At 39.9% G+C, this 22802-nt stretch overlaps 1 protein-coding gene across 4 annotated transcripts in view; it reads right to left on the reverse strand.

Moving 5' to 3' along the window:
• Positions 1-22802, reverse strand: part of HECW2 (HECT, C2 and WW domain containing E3 ubiquitin protein ligase 2) — a 144969-nt gene that overhangs the window by 70541 nt on the left and 51626 nt on the right. The window contains exons 1-2 of one of the 4 annotated variants that reach the window (XM_066189601.1): positions 6802-7087; positions 1027-1134 (exon numbers count right to left, since the gene is read on the reverse strand). In XM_066189601.1, coding sequence (XP_066045698.1) covers positions 1027-1134; positions 6802-6841 — 148 coding nt within the window. In that variant the 5' untranslated portion in view covers positions 6842-7087. Of the gene's footprint in view, positions 1-710; positions 1135-6801; positions 7088-22802 lie in introns of those variants that run through there. The other 3 variants (XM_066189604.1, XM_066189600.1, XM_066189603.1) reach the window with 3 other exon arrangements.

The raw sequence follows: 22802 nt of genomic DNA on the forward strand, positions 1-22802 counted from the left end.
ATTTATTTTCAGTACAGGGTATACAACACCTCTTGAAATACATGTATTACTGTTCTATCAGTTAATTGGAACAAAAATTTCTGCCAAGACCTACAGTAAGCGGCACTGCAGTGCTTTACTTCACTACAGTGAAGTAAAGAGTGGGAGTTTGTTTTTTGTTTTTTTTTTTTTACTTATGAAAGAGGATTCATTACTGTGAGGCTAAACAGGTGGTAGAGCAACTCAGAGCTCTTCTGGGACTGATTGCCACTTTGATGCTTGGAGCATCAGAGTTCCAGCAAGCTCTGATACAATATCCTGTGATTGGAACCTCAGTTTCATTAGGGATCATATGCTTCATATGGTTAGGACAGCATAGTTTCGTCAAACAGCAAAAAAAAACAACAAAGAAAAAAACCAGCCCACAGCAGAGTAGCTCAGCTTCCTATAAATCCTGGTCATCTGAGGGAGTGGTGTAGCTCTTCAATTTGAAGCTTGACTACCAACAGTCCTTAAACAGTTCAGCTGAAGGCTTTTTATTTCAGTCATATAAAGACTCTCAGTATTTCCAAACTGCCCAGCAGATTTTCAAGCACAACAGATCTTCAGCTGAGAAATTCTGATGCAACTGAACAGGACATTGGCACTTCCTAGAGACAAATCCAACCTTCCCACTAACAAACATCAGCAAGCACTACTAGCTTACTACCTTTCTTTTCACACACACTTACCATTAATATTTGTCCAGCTGAAATTTGGAACTTCTGTGGGAAGGGACTTCATCTTTCAGAGTGTATATGCTACATCACACCACACAAGGCAACTCCTTTCTCCCTTAAAGTGAAATACGCTGTCTAAGAACATCACTAGAATACAAATATACATCTAAGCTCAACTCTGTTTTTATCATGTTCAGCAAATGCACTGGAAAATCCTCCCCCTCAAGAGCCATACAATCAATTCCCTTGCTTTATCAGAAGGACTGATGAAATGGATATCAAATGCCAGACCTGCCTTGGAATATGCACTGCCTGAATAGGTACTCACATTCCATAAAGTAGGGGCCAGGTTCAATTCGCCATACAATTTGTCCTTTTTGTGTGCCAGTCACTCCTCGATTCTTGGAATCCCAGAAATTGGCTGGAGAGTTCTCATCTGAAGGAGGGAAGACAAAAAATAATTTCAGCAAGTAGTAGTTAAAATAGAACTTTTCTTGGCTTTCTGTTTGAAGAGGCCCAGATACAAAAAATTACTTGTATTAAATAAAAAAAATAAATAAAGAAATTTAATTAACTGGCAAAAGATAAATAGCTTCTCTTGTACACTTGATAGATCAATTTATGCAGAGTGAGCAGACAGACAAACAGCCAAAGTAAATATATGGCTTCCTGTAAGAGGTGACCTGCCAAGGTACAGTATTAAATTCCAAAACTTCCCTAATCCAACAGAGAGGCTATTGCAAGTGTATAGCTGATTGAAACTGCATCACAGAGCTACCACACCGTGTTATACACCGGTCCTGCTCTGTGATGTGAAAATCTAGCATTCATTCCCTAGTTAGGAAATGCAGAATTGTAACTAAGGGTACCCAGTTAGAGGCCCAGAGTGCAGAACTGTCAGTAAACCAGAGCTAGAAAGGAGAGATTCAGCAAAATACATTCAGAGAAAACATTCAAAGCAAATGGTATCTGCAGAGCACCTTAGCAATACCAGTATTATCCCTTATCAAATTAGCATTTTTGTCCTAACAAACACAGGCCTTAGGGCCTTTTTATTTTCTAACCTGTATTCAGACACCCAGAACACCATATGAATGAAAGACGACCAGGCTGTTTGAAAGGGCACCAAGGTTACTTCTGATGACACGGACAGAGCTGACATAAATCCAACACAGCTCTTTTGTACAGGAAGTTCTTTGGAAGTATGCACTGTGACATTTTACCAGTGCATTTCTGCAGCTGTTTCTTAACTAGACTAGACAAGAACTACACCTATGACGTCAAATACAACATCCTAATTCTTTCCAGTGGTACTGCATATTCTTTAATCTTACTTTTTTAAAAAATCCTCTTTTATTATATACATTTGAGTACATTCTACAGATTTCAAAAGACTCCACTAAGAACCTAGTCTACCACGGCTTTGTTCATGAAGCTCATATCCAGTCAAGCACACTCCTTTGTACTTTGGTAGGAACTCCGACATAAGATTACAGAACTGTCACCTACGTTTTAGACATCCATGTACTATTTATAAAAGAATAATAAACAATGCAGCTTTCTTACTTTTATCTTAAAAGTATAAACTCACACTAAAGCTTCTCTTTCTCCTTTTCATTCTGACTGTTCATCTCAGTGTACACGCAGTAACCCCACTGAATTATGATTAGTGCAGTCTGTACATCTCATCCCACCAGACCGACACACAGAATGCTACCAGACACACGCTGGAATTCTGTGGTTGCTCAAGAGAACTTACACACTGCTCAAAACCTAGAAGAGCTCTGGAGAACCAAGAAGGGCCCATGGCAAGCTACTGACATTTTTATGCCTCCAGCCATGGGTGACTTTTGTGAATTTTTAGAAAGCTGAGGTCTCGACACCTCAGTAAGATGACAAGTCCAGGAGAGTTTCATAATTATCTCAATGACAAGGAGAAGGGAGAGGAGGGTTCTCCTAACACTTGTGATCCTCAAGCTTGTAACACCCTCAGGCTTAACTTCTCGTGCAGAATCAACATGATAGGACACAAATTGCACGTACCAGAAAGTCAGGCACACAGGCAGCAAAATCTTAAACTGCATGTATTTATTCTTCATCACAATAAAAAACTTTCAGAGTAAACAAAGCTGTATCTCACCCCTGTTTTGTTGGGGTTTTTTTTCAAAGCTGTATAAAGAGAAGCACTGAATGTGCAGCCTGTAAATCATCCCACAGGCATTATAAAAAAATTTCTATGTGGTTTGCAACGACACATTAACCAAAAGAATACACTCTTGATGAATCTATTCACTTTTTTATTGTGTCTTTCTATCCCAAGCCCCCTATTATCTTCCAGACAGAACACTGGGAAGCCATGAGATACAGCTTACCTTCCAGCAACACTACACTAGTGATGTTCTGGTCCACCATATAAACTTGGTTGTGCAAAATATCACTACTGAAAGTGAGCAGTTCCTTTAAAAATTCCAGTTATCTGAAACACAGAGTTTTAAACTACTCAGCATTCTCATTTCATCTAAGTAAATGAAGATGTATTCCTGACAGTATAAACATCTCACCTAACATGCTCTAGTTCTGAATTTCTGTATTTAATCAGCTGGAGAAGAGTCTGTTCATAATTCTAAGCAGAAGGACAGGTATTTGGTATATTATAACCATAAGCATGAGTTTTTATATTCTTATCTTGTTCAACAAATGAACAAAGCCTGAAGCAATGAACAATGCCTTTATTGGTGAGATTTCCAGCAAAAAGGCACAAGCAACTGTTCTTTGTTTTTTAAATCAGTCACAAAGCATAGTCAATGACAGTTTTTTACAGGGATATTAGTGAGCTTCAAAAAAAGTCCTCCATGAACTGAGACTCAAATTCCAAGCTGGTAGTTACAAGAATGCAGAACACTCTCTTTCACTTCATTTAATAAAATCCCGCATTTACGGAAGTGCCTGCATTTCCAGCCCTTTCAAGAAGGAATGGACTCCTTTGCAGCAATGAAAACTAAATCATTGATACTCTGCCCACAGGCACACTGCCACTGCAACAGAAGGTGGTGGAGACAGAGGGATGGAAAATGCTAACAGACCACTGCCTGTCAGCAATCGACTCAAATTACAGAATTTATTTTGGTCAGCTTTGACTTTCTTCTGAAACAGATGGGCTTTTTCTACTTTTGTGATGTTATTCACATAGGGGAAAAATAACATTCCTAATGCATATGGAAAAATAACTTCAAACATCAGTTCATGGATTTTAAAAGGAAAAATTGAACAGGAAAAAAACCACATGGCATGAAAACACCGAAGTACACAATAATGATAAAAATATTGACCAAAAAAAGGAAGTGCTTAAGAGCATGAAGAAGAACATCAGAATTTTCACCCCCTCATTTCTTCTCTTCCCCCAAACATACATGCACACACACACACTCTCTCTCTCTCTTCATATATATATTCCATAGGGAACTTCAATTCTAAGCAGTTCTATTCTCCTTTTAGCACATAATTGTTGCTGTTTGTGAAACTGGCGGCTGTTCCAGAATCTGGGCCAAAGAGGAGATATAAATATCCCTTCCCAGAACATAAAATATGCAACAAAATACTGTCTTACTGCATCAGTATCTTGTCCAGTGAGGCTACACTTCTGAAAGAAATAAAACAATGCAAGATGCAGTTTCTCTCTATCTTCAGTAATTCTTAGCCATATCACAGAACAGAACTTCTCAGAGCTGCAACCCCTGTACAAATCAGAGTATATGAGATAATGTTCTACAACAGAAAGTGGGTAATAATAAATGTATCATTGTGTGGAATTTCGCTCTGCGTAATGCTCCTTGAAATCACTGTAAAGCAAAAACGTTCTGAGTAACAATGTTTTCTTTATTTAACTACTAAACAATCAGCCAAACCTGGAATTAAGAAAAGCAGCACTGGCACACTGTTGGATCTTCCTCATCAACTTGTCCTCCAGGACCTTCAGGTCTTTTTCTGCAAAGCTGATTTGCAGACAGTCAGCCCCCAGCCCATCCCAGTGTCAGGGGTGACTCTTGTTTGCCCATTTCTCCAGACTGTCTGGCTGCACAATCGTGTTTTATCAGCTGCTGCTCCTGGTTTTGCACAAGGATGTTACGAAGTGTTGGAAGCCGTGCTAAGCCAGTGTCTGACATCAGGGGTCAGAAGGCTTCTGAGGAGTTCACATTTTGTTCTTTGTGTCTTACACCTTTCATTATTTCTGTCTTAGGAAAAAAGAATATACTACCTGAACTCCATCACCTCGCAGAGCCATCTTGCATAGATTAAAGCAACAAATAAATAAATAAATAAATAAGATGCAGTCTTTTATAAGACAGATAAAGAGGAACCATTAGTGATTAATTATCTGATACTAGCCTTACAATCCCAGTGGAGAGACCAGTCACAGGCAAACCAACACTCATCTTCTAGTCCCAGTTTCTGTCACCAGTAGTGTTAGGTTTTGTGATAAAAGGGTTGCTTCCATCAACACAACTGATTTTTAGTCTTCAAAATACCAAAACATTATAGAAGTCACAAATTCCTGGTGTGGAAACATCACTGATTTAAGTTTCTTCCACTGCAATAAGCAAAGATCGCAATAGCAGTCTAAGAGGTTCAAACTTCTGCATTCTGATCTCTTTACTCTTTAACACATTTATAAAGATGCTCATACCAGAGCAAAGGTGATGTTAATAGATTCTGGTTGTCAGCTTTAATTATATACAACTTAACAAATTTCATCTTTCACTACCATATATGGGTACGCTAACTCACAGCTCTTGAAAAATCCATGCAGCTTAGCTCAGAAAAGATCAATCACGTTGGTAACACTATTGTATCCCTGCATAATTCTCTTATCCTCCTTTGGGATTTACATCCCAATCCCCACGTTTCCATCCCTTTCTGGAAGATGCTTTACGCAAAATCTTTTGAAATGTTTGTATTGTTCAGTTTCAATTTAAAATTTTAAATTAAGTTCATATTGTCAGAATGCTAACTGCTTTCACATAAATTTTGGGCACTGAAGATGGTGTATGCAATGCATTCAGTTATTAAGAGGAGTATTGGTACTAAGCTTTTAAAGCATCACTATCATTTCTTTTTCTTGGCAGGTGTTCTCTTACAATGAGGATCAGCAGTGCTCGAAGGCTGAAGAATAGCAAGGCTACATCTAGTTTTGTCTGAGGCTGAGATCTGTGGATCTGCCATCAGTTCCTCTCATAAACATCCAAGAAGGGTCACTTCCCTACCTATTTTACTCCATCATTTCACTTAGTCTTTAAAAGTAACAAGTTTGTGGTTAATCTGCACTGGAGAATATTTCTGAACGTGATTTTGAGCCAACCATCAGGAGATCTCTAGGATGGTATTTCCAATGTAAAACAAAAAACTAGTTTACATGCATTTTACTGCATTACTTCCAAAGACCTCAATCACAACTGCACTCTGCTTTTCAGCGTGAGCACAGACTTCCAAGCAGTAAAACAGACTGTGACCAAAATGTAAGACTAACAAGAACATTCCACAGAATATGTACAGTGGATTTTGAGCAAATGACTGGGAAAGTATGCAATGCTAACTTTTGTGCAATATTTTCACTTTGGTAACCTCTAATAATTTGAATTCTAGAAATACTAGAAAGAGAAATCCATGGGTGATCAATAAAGAAGTAGCACAGTGTTTACTGACCTAATGAACTAAACATATTTCTTCCTTATACCCAAAATATTTTAAAAAGCAACTGGAAACTATATCAGGACACATTCTAAGGAGAAGATCAATTTTATCACCTGAGGCCTCACTCCTTTTCTAGAAAGTCAATACACAAATTAACAGGTTCAAGGGTTTCTACAGCAAGCGATTACTATAATAAATCACATTATGTCAATCCATTTAAAATACACTAGGCATCATTTAGTACCATATAAACAAATATTAACCCACTAAGCCAGAGTTTGTTTCTCTGATTTTCAGAATTCCCCACCTCAGCCTGTGAACACAGGTTATCTGGTGGAACCAAAATATTTCTCATGACGGATTGCACCATTGCTGAAATTAAGGATCAACACTTAGTTGCATCTTCTAGCCTTACCTGGCCATTCCAAAGGATGCCTGTGGATCCTAAACTGCATTCCTCCATCAGAGCCAAATTAACAAACTGAAGAATAAAACCCAGTACGTTTTACAGGACAGATACTGAGAACAGCATCCTCGTTCCCAATCACAACCAGTGTTTTCCACAGAAGTTGCCTTCTGGACCCAGCCTGTGCAGCTCAAGTTTGGAGGCTTTAGCTCTGTGTTAGCACTGTTGCATAATCTCAGCTCCACGAGACACGTCTGTCCTCTCCTTTCCTCCTGTCATTTGAAGGAAAGGCTTTTAGAAGGATGTTCTCAAACTCTGCGGCAGTTTGGAGCAGTTGCACACAATCGCCTGCCTCTTCTCCTTTATTCAAGGCTTTCTCTGGGTTCAAGCAGCCCGTGCTAAAACACATAAGGTATTACGTCCTTCAAGCTCTGCTATTTGCAGCCACTCCCCTCCCAAGGGTACAGGATGCCAAAGCCCCATCCTCCCTCCACTTCCTTCCTTGCCTTGTCCATGAGAGGATTCCTCAGCGTGGCCACAGCCCCGCAGCACGGGCGGGCTGATGTAAACAGGAGGATCCTTAAATCCTAGAAATGACGGCAAGGCAGCCACAGCAACGAGCACAGCAGGAGCTCACTGGAAGTGCTGGCTTTTGTTTACACAGGATTTCGCTCTCCCGCATGACTTCCCCACAAATCCAGTTATTTCAGGGAAGAGGGGACTGCTCCATGATGTCTGGCTGGGATGGAGTTGCCTTAAACCCTGGGTAGCTCTGCACAGGGCACTCCTGGGCAGGAGGACAAGCAGGTGGCAGAGAGCTTCCATTACCACTTCTCCCCTTTCAGGGTGGTAAATGCCACCTCAGGGCAGAAGCCTGGACAAGCCTCTATTCCCCCAGATGCTCTGACTCCTCAACAGCCTCCTGGTGGAACTACAACTTCAGCTGACCTAAAACTCCTTCAGCCTGTGGCAAGGACCCAAACCAAGCCAAAGCAGTCCCAGCGCCTCAAGAACAAAAAGGGCTACTAAAGGAATCTGCAATCTGGTCCATAGTCTGAGATCAAATCTTTCACAGCCCATATTTCATGAAATTGCACAGTCGTGGAGCTGTAGGTTCAGGCTCTCAAAGCAAATATTGGTTTTCCTAGTAATACTCAGACTAAAAAAAAAAAAAAAAAGCCCAGTAAAAAAACCCCTTCCACCTCTTACAGGAGTATCTGTTCTTACTCAGCTTGAAGATGTTTCAAAAACGCTTCCAGTCAAATAAATTAAGATGGATTCTTAGCTAACGAGGAGATGAAAGCTAATGTATTGCTTTGTGCTTGCATGAGCACCTCTAGGAATTGTATCTTCAAAGGACAGAAGGCGAAAGAACACCAGAACTGGAACACTGTAAGAGAAATCTAATACACTGCTGTGTACCAAACGTCTGGAAACATTTCTCCCTTGAATACCAACAGACCAACCCCAAAAAAGTTAAGAATGAAATTCTTGGACAGTGTTTAAAACTCCCTAAGCAGCTACAAGATCCTACTATCACAGTTCTTTTTACCCTTCAGGACACTTTGGAAAAAACTTGGAAAGTATTGGAAATACAAGACACAAGTCTTCAACTGAGATAGGCAAGAGGAGAAAAGAGGCAGAAAAAGGTACCAGAGATGCTCTTACAGCCTCATACAGGAGAGAAGCTGCTGTGGCAGCTCTTCCTGAAGGTAATCGTGGACTGCCAGAGGGTGCTGGGCAACACTCTCAATTCCAGCCTGGACACAGATTTCAGCCTTCTGGGGCACAGTCCTGCTGTATTAGCAGTGGAGGATCATCATCACCTATAATCATGACTCATGGTCAGAAAAGCAAAGAGGTGTTTGTTCCTCATGGCACAGCAGCAGTTTTTCCTATTGCACAACCAAATTTAAGGTTTATGTACCTCCACTGGCTGCCCCTGAGCTGTGGGCAAGAAGCAGAAAGACTCTACTTGCATTCCCTTGTGTGCCCCCATGACTCACTATGTGCATTAATATGTTGCTGACTTTTATTGCACTCTATTGCTTTAGGCAGCAAGAGCCATTATTAATTTTTCTAGTTATGACTGACAGGATGGCCAGGAATAACATCAACTTCTCTAACACTTCACTCCCACTTCAGCTGCAGAAGCAGAGCACAGAAACCATACCATACACCCCATCCAAACACTAAACTATGAAACCTTTTAGCTATTGAAACTTACTTAATAGAGTGGGAAAATCCTTGCTCTCATTTTCATCCACAGCCTATATTCTGACACTGGCCATTTCCTTCTTTTCCAAGAATTATACAACCACATTTTGATTCCTTCTTTATGTACACTAACACTTCAGCATGGGGATCAGAGCATCTCCATATGCCCTCACACAATGTGATATTTCAGAGCACAGCAGCAGCTCAAAGGATTAGTTAACCAGAGTGCCAAGACGCAAAGATACTGAAAAAAAAATACAACTCAATTTTTCAGACATATGACAGTACAATGGCAGGAATAAAGTGGAATTCCACTTCTCTGTATTCAAAGTAAAGGCATCATTGAAATTCAAAGCATTCAAAGACAAAAATAAGTCCTTTCACCCATCTTACTGGCAGAAATTCAAAAGCGTAACAAGAGGAAGGAAATGACCTCAAGCTTAACCTCTTTCCTGAAAATCTTATTAATCCTTCTTCAGAAACGATGTGCACTTCATTCCCATCTACAGTTCAGGTTTCACACATGTGCCAGCCCCACGGCACAAATGCCTTGTGCATCATGAGCCACCTGCCAGCTGACCCGGCTCACCTGGAAACCACATCCTGCACAGCACACAGACACAATGCTTGGCTGTTCCTGCACTGCTAAAGACTGGATACTACAGGAAAGGCAGAAATGTTAGATCAAAAATTAAGCTAGAGAATGACACTGAATAAATTCTGACAGATGGTACTGCACACCCCTAGACACAAAGGCTATTAGATGCTGAATGGTATTGCAGAAGACTCCAAACATCTTTGCAAAATGCTTATAAATCACCTACCATTTAATTCTTGAGGTTCAGCAGGCTGTATGTGGGGAGGAATATGGCACAGGGAGTGCTTCAACCTCTTCCTGAAAGAAGCAGCACAGAGCTGAGGCAAAAGCTGCACCACCTCTCCTATCAACTCACAATCATCTCAGCTGCTGATGGTTTGGGGTAAGTGATGTCTGCAGAAAATGGAGACTGCCAAAAGCAGTGGCCACCCGGCAGGGAACAGTTCAGAAATTCAGATTTAGGCCACCAATAACTACCAAAGTTGGACTATACCGATATTCTAAGGTACTACAATAACTGTTATAAAGATGAGAGGATACGAGGACAGCAAAGATGCAAGCAATATACTAAGGAAAAGAGAAGCCTGTCTCTCTCCTGTAGCATCATTTCCTTTTTTTTTTTTTTTAAGCACTCCACTGCATCTCACATCTTGTTAAAACTCAGATAAACTCATCTTCACAACCATAATTCCTTCTCAATATGCTCCTCACTGTTATATCCTGTTCCCCCCTGTGTCCCTAAACACATCCTGACACCCCCACATTCCTGTATCCTAAAGGTGTTTCTCTTGTTTTCAGCAGTAGCATGTCCAAGGGGAAAAAACCCAAAACCAAACTCAACAACAACAAACCCCGTGTGCACCAATATCCTAAAATCTTGTTATTCTGGGACAGCACTGTTTAGAATATCTAGAAACACAAGCCATTTTTTCCTAATTAACCTTAAAAGTTTATTGTGGGGGTAAATGAGAGCTAAACTAAAAGAGCAAAAAAGAAACAAATCTCTATCTAAGCTTTTCTGTGCCATAATAAATCTGCCAGTCTAAGTTAATTGTGGAATGTTTTTCATCATTTTCCTCCTCAGCCGCAGCCTTATATGGTGTCAGATAAGCACTTGTTTGCTGGCAGCACACAAGCTGCTGAGCTTGCTTTAGCTGCGTGCAGAAGAGGATTGCAGCTTCCAAGGATAAAGGGCATGCACTTTTATCTGTGACCACATTCCCATCACAAATCTTTGCCAGAAAAACTCAAAAGTATAATAAAGTATTCCTGCTGTGGGAGACATGATACCAGCAAAGCCATGCTCTTGTCTACACAGCTTATCCTGCCCCCGGGAAATTCTGTTGGTAAATAAACGTTACCAACAAAAGCACAGTTTTGCTACTAGCACAGCTGCACTTACAGAGAGGGCTTTCTCTGCTGTGGCTGTCTTCATAGACATCACATGTAATCCTACAGGCAGCAGAAAAAGTGAGGGGTCATTTATTCTGTGGCCTTCATGCTGGTTTATTTATTAACCATCAAACACCTGGTCCTGTATGCAGGCACCCAGTGCAGAAAGGTCCCAGAGAAACTGGCAGTTTTGCTTGGTGTTTGTTTTTTTCTGGTCAAACATTTCTCAAGTGGAAACAGTAGAAACCACTTCAGGAAAGGCCATATGGTTATAGCCATCCTTCTTCCCTTCCTTCTCAGCCTCAAAACGTACTTGGAGCAATTCCTGCCCTGCAATCAGAACATTATTCCCATTCAGACTGCTGCTGCTCTCTGGCAGTGGTCACATTTTCATCTTCTCAGAGTGGGGATATTCTGGAGGGGGGAAATTTGTACAACACTGAGTGAGTGGCCTGTAATACACAGTAGATTATAGTGAATGATGTAATGATCTCTTCTGGGTTTAATTTCAGTAAAATATGGGCTCATCTGAGAGCCATTATTAGCTCATAAACTAATCTTAAGTGCAATTTATTCCACAAGTAGATCTTCTGTAAATGACTTATACCTCAAAAAGAGGTTTTTCTTGTGGAACTGTCAGCACACACAATTGCCATAACTAAGAAGACTTAAAATAGAATTGATGACTGTGTTCTATTTTTACTTTTCTGTTGTTGTTTGCAAATCTAAAACCTAAACACCATTTTGAAGTGTTATGAAATGTACATCTGCCCTTTAAACACCAAACACATCACTGCAATGCACATGTAGCAAAAGCACAATAGGCTAGAAGAGATTTCAAAATCACGTGCAGGTTATTTTAAATCTGTATTTTGAAACAGTTGCCAAGTGTCCTTTGTTCTGTTTATATTTATGAAATTTTAAAATCAGATAGGAAACAAGTACTTGGCAACTGTGTATGACTGAAACATTCAGCTTGAGTACTCACCTTTATTTCCAGACAGCATTTTGCAATATGCCTCATGTTGGCTACCCATGAAACAGCATAAAATTCATCACAAGCATATTTACTGTTATTGATCTGTAGGTTTGCACAGAACATTATCTAGTTTCCTGCTTTCCTTTTTTGCTCATCCTTCTGCTCATTTTTCCTCCAGCTTTTCATACAGCAGAAGAAACTATCCTTTTTATACAGGGTTTGTAGTAACAATGGCACACTACTATGTGAAACCCAGCCAGTGGTAAGATGGGCTCCCTAAGAAGTAGCTAAGGGAAGTATCAAACCTGTTACTACTTATCCAATGAACTACAAAACTTCTTGCCCTAATTAACAAGAGCCATTCCATGTCTAATTATTAGCAGCTGTCCTGTTTCCCCTGCCCTACAACTTAATAATGATACGTGAGTACTTTATAAATTCACATATATTTTGCCACCACTTTTTGACAAGTATCATGCTTATTCACCCTTTTCATCCCCTGGTCCTAAAAAAGAGGTGATGATAAATTGTAAGCATCTATAATTTAAGTTACACAGCCTTTAGGTTAATAAATTTATCAATTCAAAAAACTCACCTGACAGATGATCCTCAAAATTGGTGAAAAGCCAAACTTGTTACTCATTACATCAATAATTTGAAAACCTCATTCCAACTTACTCAAGTGACACAAATCCCTCCATTTCTGCAATTATCTTCTACAAAAACTGACCTGAATTCACTGGTGCATTATCCACCCGATATGCTCTTTTCCCATTCATATTCTAACAGGCCCATTACTGGCAGAAATATTTACATTTTACAAATGCTAGAAAATATTCAGTCACTTCAGATCAGTCACTTCTCTATGCCCAACGTTTTGACCAACAAGACCTTCCAGGTCCTTCAGAGATACAGACTAATATCAACCAACCATAAGCAGCTACACCCCAAAAGTAACTTCATCACCTTCACCTGTCAAAATAAAGGAAGCCATCAACACAAGAGCAGTATCCTTCAGCAAGGGGTCACACTTCTAACCCTCCAATCACGTCACAACTTTCAATGAAATAGCTGCAGGCCCGAATAATTCATTAGTTATTTATAATAATTCTGAATAAACTGCAGAAAAAAAATCTTCAATGTATATATGCAATCAAAAGGCTAAGCTCAGTAAATGTATTTCTTTTCTAGAGGAGAACAGAAACATGCAACTCAGATGAAAGCGCAAGAGATTAAAGGTATGTATTTCTTCTCAAATCCCTGTAAGGGCATAATGTATCCTAATGAGCTGCAATCTCATTTGTGGGAATCTCTCAGACGTGTGATGATGAGGAGGAGGCGCTCCCTTGCCAGATGGTTTCTTATGCTCATGGCCACGAAGGAGAACGACTGTAACCACGAAAGCGAATTAAGTGTTTTAACTGCCCACATATGTACACGCTCCAGCAGTTCTAACAAGTAGCTTTTGCCGCTGAAAGTTTTTACCAGAATTACTGAAAGCTTTCTGTCAGACATATAAAAAAAAAAGGGGGGGGGAAGATTATTTGATCATTAGCAAGGGTGTTAAACTCCAAGCACAAACCATTTTGAATTACAGAGCCAGCATCACTCAAAAAGCTGACCTAGCCCTTGCACACAGCAATCCACCAGCTGCTTTTATGGCCAGCTAGTTGGATGTTCTCATTTAGTTTCTGATACTAAGTCCCACCTTCAGCTTTCCCCACAGTTCTCCTTCCTTTCCTGGAATGAACCAGCAAAGAGCAAAGTAGGTGCCAAACAACTCCCCAAGAGTCCTGAGGAGGTTCATTTAACCCTCAAACACTTTTGTATTTTAAGTCCTTGTTTTACTTGGTGTTTACTTAGACTTGTTTCTTTTTTTGGTGTGTGAGTGTGTGAAAGTGCTATTTATTGCTAAGAATGAAGGCTAAAACAAGAAGCAGTACACCCACAGAACAGATCAGATACACAGAAAAAACTTTTCCTACATACAACAGCTGACATCTACAGATCCAGGAGGTTAGTTTGGATGTTGCATTCTCAAATGGTTGATGGTTTGAACCCTGGACCTATTACGATGACACAGATATCTGAATTTTCAGCAAAGTGGCATCCTTCAACACTGGGTGGAGAGAACTGATTCGTCACTGAAAGCACAGCCTTTTGATTCCTCAGCTTCACCTTTGATTGCACTTGATTATTGCTTACAGTCTCTGACATTGATCAAAAATATTCTTAGCCTGTTCCAACCTCCTGACAGTAACAATATTAGCTGGTATTTCACTTTCAGTGTTCAAGTCCATTCCCAAAAATATTTTTTAAGGGAAAAAAAATTCTTTGCCAGTTTCAAGCGATTACTCACTGCCTTTTAGAGATTCTTCTGGTTTCTGAAACTTGTCACAAAACATTCTATTCTGTGTCTCTGCAGCACACATCACTTAAGGATCTTGTGGGATTTAATATTCCCTTAGCAGATGTTGTTTTTAAGTTTATCTTCAATATTATGAGTTGTTTAAGCAGGAATGCAAACTAGTCTATTGTCATTTGACAGTAATAGGTTTCTTAGGGAATTTATTAGAAAGTCAGGGAGCTTCCTGGTTTGGAATACAGAAAATATTATAATTTTGACAATATCCTTTTGTCATGCTTCAATGTCTCAGTAATTTAACCCAAATGTAAAAGTGACCAACAAAAAGAATAAATGATCCAAGAATCTGAGTTCATTCTGAAGTGCAAAAACCTATACAAAGCAAATATCTTTTCTAAGCATTTCCTACTAATGTTGCATCTGAAATAAAATACTCTAAATGTTTCCAAAGACATACATTGTTCCAGTGAGCATAGCCAGGACTACTCAGCATGGTAGCATAAATCCAAGCAGGCAAGCAATATACAAAAACAGCAGATATCTATGGGTTTGAATGTAAAACTGCAAACAAAATCCATTCAGATTAGTTATATCCCACCTAACTAGCCACAGGTTGGTACAGTGAGCTGTAAAGCTTGCTAATATTTGTGAACCAAGTCCCTGGGGCATAATTTTCAGCCAAGTTGTGGTTTCTGCATTTTTGCATAATTTTATATTGTGTGTCACTGATTACTTGCAAACACAGACTGCCCCATTTGGGGATCTGGCACTAGCATGCTGACACTGCAGAATTTAACAGAACAATTAGGGAAAACACTGTAGTCACCAGGAGAACAGGTTCTTTGGACAAGCATATGACTGAAGTCTGACCCAGTTCACTTTTCAGAAGCACATCATGTTTTCCTCAGTCCTGTCCACCAAACAGTATAGCGTGCTTACACACTGAATTAATCTTTAAGCAGATACTGGATAATCCAGAAATAGATCAGGAGCACAGCACATTCCAAATTTGCACATACCATTTTCAAAGATGCTATTTTTGCAAGGTATACAGATGGAGGAAATATAATGTGCTCACTGCTGTCTCAGTGCCTGCATTCTTGCACTGTCCCTGACCTGATTCAGGTTGCCTTGGACGGCAGCCTGGGGCTTCTTTGACAGACATTCACAAGTTTTTAATTGGTTCTTTGCTGAGACCACCAAACCGATTTTGTCACAATGAGCCAGGAGTTTGTCCTGATGTTTTTAGCTATCTATTTTTCCTGATTTTCTCTATCACACTTGGGATATACCATCCCCTGTGCTCAAGCTGGAGCTGCAAACAGGTAGCTATGCTGACCTCCTAGCCAATCTTGTGTCAAGCATTGTTTTTCTTTCCTGCATTCCTGCCAAATCAATCAATAATTTATTCAGATTCTTCAACAGGGAGGCTTCTATTGATACAATGCTTTTGTTTGGTTTTTAATAAACCATGACTATTCAGTCCTTTTGCCTACACATACTGCTACTTCACTCCTAAAGGCTGTAGTAAAAAGCTTACAGATCACAGTACCAAACGACCACGGCCAACACTTATGCTCCAACAAGAGAAATGTAGCAAGTTAATTGTTCACAACTGCAAATTACAGGCAACAATCACTGACAGCAACCACAAAACCAGAGACAGAGCCCTACACCTTATTCTGTCTCCTTCCACTGCAGCTGGATTTGTATTTTGTACCTGCTTTTATGCAACTCTCACTGTTTTAAGACACTTTACACACCAACAGGGTCAACTCCTTAGCAGATGTTCCAGGCTTTCTTCTCTCTGCTGTGGCGTGCATGTATTCAGATTTCCCTCGAGTGCCTGACAGTGCATGTCGCCTGTCTGGAGATGCACGTCAGCTCTGTTTAGAGACGTGGTATTTATTGCCTGCATCAGGGACTTTCTGTGTAATGCACCAAAGCAGGGCAAGCTGGCTTATTACTTGCTGCCTCAGAGTTCAAAGTTCAGATCCAGATCCAGACGTCAAACTTTTTAAATATTAAGGGCCATCTGGTTTTACTTTTAGTTAGGCTCATCAGAGAGAAAATCCCAGATCATGGTGTTTGGTGCTGGCTTTCTCATTTCTGTTCCTGAGTTGATGAGTAATCCTTGGGGAGCAAAGAAAATCCCGAATCCTGTGCCTACCTACTGTATAAGACAGATATGTTACTAAAATGGTGTCCTCTTACTTATTTTTAATCTAACTATATAAGACTGCAGTCAGTTGCAAGCAGAGTGACTCAGCAAAGCCCCAAGCAAGGAAACTCCCTGCTGGGATTCCTGCAACCCAAAGGGAACATGGCCAAGCACTGGGCCCTTCCTCACAGAACAACCTCACCTGCTTTGGGCACCTGCAGGACACTCAGCACACCCACAGCAAGGGCTCCTGGAACCAGAATGTAAATTGCTTGTGAGGAATAAAGTAAGGATCACAGCACTTCACCTGTGCAGCCTTCAGATTTCAGTGTTGTTTTACGAAAGCTTCGTAGTCCTCAGGTCAGCACCTTTACATTACTCCTATTAATTTACACTTAAGTTCAACAACATCCTTAATTTTGCATTAGAGAGCCTGCCTGTCACCTCCGTGTCTGCACCTCTCACCTGTCATTCCAGACGCATGCCCACATTCCTAACAGGAAAGCTCAGGTGCTCACTGGGGATATTTGTCTCCCAAATTCTTTTGGAACATGGAGCACACATAACAGATTTTCAGAGACTATCTGTTAATTAGTATCCACAGAACTATCAAGGGCGTCTGTGATGTCGAACACAGTATCCTCTATTCAGTAAGCAATTTATTTCAGGAGGTTGACTCATTTCCTTAAAGCTTTTTGAGCTATCTGTTGTGACTGAAAAAAATTCAGAAAATTTAGAAGTACTCAAGGAAATGAGCCAACACATCCTGGAAGAAATTCATCCAATATACACACACAATAAGATAAGTCAGTCTTGGATTTCTAAAGAAACGAGCAGGAAGGAGTTCTAAAGAACCTGAAATATTTTCTGTGAAACACAATGTTTGTTTCCCATCATCGTAACTCTCCTTACACCCACTTTAAAAGCAACTTACTATGGCTAATCAGGAAGTGGTTTTCCTAAGTTTGTTTTCTCCCTGCAAAAACAAAAAACCTTCCCTGAAATAGTTCAGTGGATCTCCCCTCTACTTATATTAAAAACACTGCTGCCTGTGTGCTTCATGAGAGCTTTCAGACCCTGGTGCTTACCCCTAGAGGCACAGAGTCCATGGTCAAACCACAGATCCAGGAGAGCCTTTTCAGTGAGATGAGTAACACACCACTGAATTACCTCATCACAGACTCATTACCTTCAGGCCTTTCCAGCAATGTATCAATGTCTCAAGGCACTAGGAAATACTCTTGCCTATCAAATAAGCCACCTCAAAGTAACTGGTAGAGTTCCTGCTCTAGCTAAACACAACACAGTTTTCCTTTGAAATTTTAATGGAATTTTAAGACAAAGTCTTGATTTACTACATTTAACTGCAGAGCAGTCCTAAGCAAAAGGACATTATCTAAAAAATAGCATCTTATAACCTATTCTTCATCACATGACATGCAGTATATAGATGGAGAAGAGGAGGGAAAGGAGGTTGGAAGATCACTCACAAATTTGCAGTCTATTTCAGCTGAAGACTATTTCCAAGATAAATTAACTTCTGAGTAATGCACTGGTGGTATAAACAGAGTTTTCAAGTAATAACCAGAAAAACTGCTAACTTGTCTTAAGCACCATCCTGTCACATTCAGAGTAATAGGAATGATTTTTTTTTCCCCCATATATTGCCAGATCATTTTTCTCACATTTAGGCTTTAGTAGTTTTGTAGTGAGATGGATGACTACATCACAGTTAAGATTTACCTCTTCAACAAAAAGAATGCCAATATAGTTATTTCTCATCTCAAATATTTAAGCTGATATCATGAAGATGAGAGAAATGAAGCCAAACACTGCTTATGATAAGTACTAAACAGCTCTGCAGATTAAAGTGGATGAGACTAAAGACAGAAGAAACACAAAGGTCATTTTGCAGCTCTTTAGATGCAGTATCATTTTAACCAGTGCCAAAAAGCATCATCAGAAGTCAAGAAAGGAGATAACGATTTTGCTTATTTATCTTTTTAGCATAAAATCTCTGAAATAAAAAAGCACTCTCTTGCATGGTGTTAACATGCAATAGCAAAAAAGAACACAAAACTGTAGACCAATGAGGGCAAGGGAGTTTTATTAACTTGAGTAATTATCTTGAAAGAACCTACATATGATATTTCCATTATTTCTTCTCCTTTTCCAGGAGAGTGTTTTTAAAAAGCATTAATTCCCTGGGACTCTTCAGGCAACGAACAGAACCTAGAATTGAATGCAACCAAAAACAAAGGCTCACCAACTCAGCTACTCCCAGCAAATCCAGACATAAATAAGTAATTGCAAACAGTGCAGTCAGACTCACACTCCCTTTACAGCAGCCTACAGATCTCATCCCATCACAGCCTCTCTGCTGGGGTCACTGCTGCACATTGCAGCTGAGCAGGTCCAGTGGCAAACTACTGCCTGGAGTGTCCCTCCCGCTCCTGGTTCCACACTCCTGCAGGTAAACCCTGCTGCTGTCCCTCAACCCCTCTGAGATGCTACACTGGCCCAGAGCTGTTTGTATTCTTGGGAGAGTAAATGCTCTGCCAGCTTAGCGCTGCTCAGCCAGCACAGAGCACAGTCATCTACTGTTCCTTCATGAATCTGAAACACAGATTTGTATTTAACTGCTTGAGCGGGAGAGGAGTGCACTAATGAGGACTGCTTTCCAAAGCCCAAACCTTTTGTGATGGACTCAGATTAACGAGTGCACAACAAAGGCCACAGCTCCTCGCATCCCTTGGGGCAGTGGAACTGATGTCAGGTGGGATGGCTGGGATTTCACTTCTGAACACACAGCAGGGGTATGTTTGGTTTGGGGTTTTTGAAGGGAACTGGATTTTTCACCGTATTGCTCAAATTTACAAGTTTAAGAATACATCAAAAGAAGTGTTGTTGCCTGCCCATTAAGTACCACCTCACTAATATCTCCTAAAAATCTTACGCATTGTTGACTTTAGTAGATTGCTGCATCCTTTTCCAGTACCTGGGAAGCAACTGCCTGTCTGGAAGTCTGCTAAATTTGAGAGATGCATCTATGTTGAAAATTTTGTCAAACTGAATTTTCCCCCAGCCTGCAGGCTACCATCTGCTGAACTATGTCATGCATGAAACTCTAGATACAAATTAAAATACAGTGAACATAGAAATAATTTTTTTTCTTTTTTTAATGAGGTCATTACTGGATATTTATCTTGGTGACAACCAAATGTGCCTACTACTGCACTATAATCTTTTTCTACACATATTTCATTTTATAAAGTCAAACCCATTAAGGCTTAACTTGCCTCATATACAAGAAAGTGCTTCCACATTTTATGGCAGATAAAACATTGATCAAGGTCCTGATTTTGCAAGGCATGGAATGCATTCAGTTCTTAGTCCTCTTCACAGATGACACCTATTAGGTCCAAGCTTTCAGTTTTCCTCTTGAAAATTATCCTCGAGTGTGATTTAAGTCAGTCACATGAAGTACAATTTTGACCATTAGATAAAGTTTAAGTTCTCAAGGAAGGATGCATTTAATAGAGCATGAGAGTTCACACCGTATCTGAATAGATATCTGTCTTGTTCCTCTTTGCCTTACTACAGTACATGCGGAATGACTATCTTATCTTTATGGAAACTGTAGGTTCATTTTTTCCATTACGACACATTGGGAGATAAGGGATTAATTCATTCCCAAGGTTAGGGCAGGAATGACAAGGGTACTGAACCGACTAATTTTCATGAACTTCCAAGGACTACTGACACGTATCAGGATCAGTGACTTGAAACACGATGGAAGACTAAACGGTCTGATATTAACTCTGAATGACTGCTGCACAAAGGAGGCAGATTCCTTGGAGAGAATTTGAGTAGACCTGGAAACAAAGCCCAGAAGGAGAGGATTTGTTTGCCTGAAAATTGGCTGCTCATTACAGTGAGTAAGATGGACTCCTGGCTGCTGCAGGCACGGAGACAGGAAACACTGCCAGTGCAGCCGATCCCAGGTTCTGCTGTGCCCACAGGGTGAGCGCCAGCGAGGCACAGTCAGTGTCACTGCACAGCTCCAGCATCTTCACCCCGAACCAGAACCTCCTTCATGCCAAAATGGCAAATCCTGCAGGAGCTGGGGTACCACTCTGGCCCAGCTGAAAATTTTTATGTACCAGAGAAGTTTCAGATCTGTCCATTCTCTGGGTCTTTTCTGTCCTTCCAAATAGCATAAATTGCAAGATAAATCTCGATGAGATTTGCTGGGAAAGGAGACCTACCAAAATCAGTACTGGCACTTTCATTGACCTCCTCCAGTTATAATTTAAGAACCTGTATATCCAATATCAGAATATATTAAAAGATTATATTAAACATATCTGCCAATAAAGTGTTAGCTTCAGAGTCCTAATATGTTTGTGTCTCATCTTCTCATGTCCCACTGGCTTTACCTACACCAGTCACATCTTTAACATATCCTATTTAACAATTAGCTTATAACACTTCTCCATTAATTCAGACTCTTACAGAAATTGATAAATCCATGCAGATGCAGGAGCCAAGAACTTAAAAAAAAAATGTACAGGAGGAATTCTAACACTATGCACAATGCAAAACTAATCCATAAACTATTTTTCACGTGAAAAAAAAATCAATAGGTGAATTTATGCAATTCCTTTTTCAATCCAGTTATCATCAACTTGGAATAACTGTTTTTCCAAATTACTTTGAAAATACTGTATGGTGTGTTGATTTCATGATAGAAAACAGCACTGGAAATGTCTTTAAAAATTTAAAACCAACCTCCTCCAAACAAATTAAAATACAAGCTGACACAAGGCAGTTTTATGGTAAAAGGGAATATTACAAATCCAGAGGTCTACATTGTTTTTCATTTTCCAGTGTTTGTATTTGCCATCTTCTCATCTGCTAGAACAGTCACTTCAAAAAGGCAGGGTGGTGCAAACTCCACTTTCTATCCAAAGGATTATAAATGTTGTCATGCCAAAACCTCTTGCAGTGGAAAGATACTGACAACACAGCTGAAAATGTCCTCCCTGCAGCTACGTATGTCTGGTTTTCAGGTCAGCGCTATCTCAAAAAGTGATAAAAACCACAATTAACTCAAAAGTTTGGATATTCTGGCACGACTTTTTCTGTCACAGCTTGAATTTATATATCATCCTACAAGATCATACATTTTGGGGGTTTTAGCAGGGAATTAATTATTTTCTTCTTAAAACAAATAAAATGTATATATTTTAATGTAACAAGTATCTTTTCAGGCATCTGCTGCATGCAATGAAAAATACGTAGAGAAAACACTTTCTATCCACATCTTCTAATTTTTTGCAGTAAAGAAATGGTATTATGCTGTCCATTCACTGATTTTTTAACAAAGTTCACCAGCTCACAAGTGAAGAGGAGAAAGTACCAAATTCCATGGTGAAAAAGGAACTTTGTTATGTGGGTCAGGACCTAGGAAGAACTGAAAGAATAAAATTGGGATGCAGTACCTGGAGGGAAGGCTTCTGAAGACCCTTGGTTTATTATGCTTTTTTTTTAGAACACTGAAGCTGTGTGTAGGATACAGTTGTTATATTAGACTGCCTCCCCTTTTCATTATCCTACTCAAGAGGTGGCCTTTCCCTAAATATTACTAAGCCACCAGCAAATGAAATGATCAAGGCAGCTTTTTCCACCCACTATGGATGATGACAAACAGCACAAAGCCAGGGTCCTGGAAGTCAAAGCCAGAGACTCTCATGGAACCAGCTGGGGAAAGATTCTTCCACACAGAAACTCAAGCCTGTGGTTTGCAGACCTTAGCAGCAGCAAGAGTAAGGAGTAACCACAAATTAATAGTTCTATGCCTAGCAACTAGCCAACGGACATGAACAGTATTGCTCATGTTTTGAAGTACAGAAAAGGAAAGAACAGAACAGGATGGGGAAAAAAATCAAGTGAACAATCAGAATTTTCTGGAAGATAATGAAGATACTACTTTGTATGTTTTCTATAATGCAAACCAAATAAATCTTCTAGAAATAAAGTATTTTAACATTTTATAATCTCTTTGTCTAATGTGAGCCTCTATTTTAAGTGTACTAAAGGCAGTTTATACCAAAGTTTTTTTTCTTTTTAATCCTGTCTGACCTGAAAAGGAGAAGCTCCAAACTCCATTACCCTAGGAAGCTTAGTATAAACCCAGAGCCTATCTAAATTGCCCTATATAACCTCACATCGGGGGGAACAGGGTGTGTGGGGGGTTGTTTCTTTTTAGTTTTGTTTGGTTTTATAATGCTATTTT

Source organism: Chamaea fasciata, unplaced genomic scaffold (assembly GCF_029207755.1).
Source record: "Chamaea fasciata isolate MVZ Bird 193981 ecotype frontalis unplaced genomic scaffold, bChaFas1.0.hap1 SCAF_8, whole genome shotgun sequence".
Classification (NCBI taxonomy): Eukaryota; Metazoa; Chordata; class Aves; order Passeriformes; family Sylviidae; genus Chamaea; species Chamaea fasciata.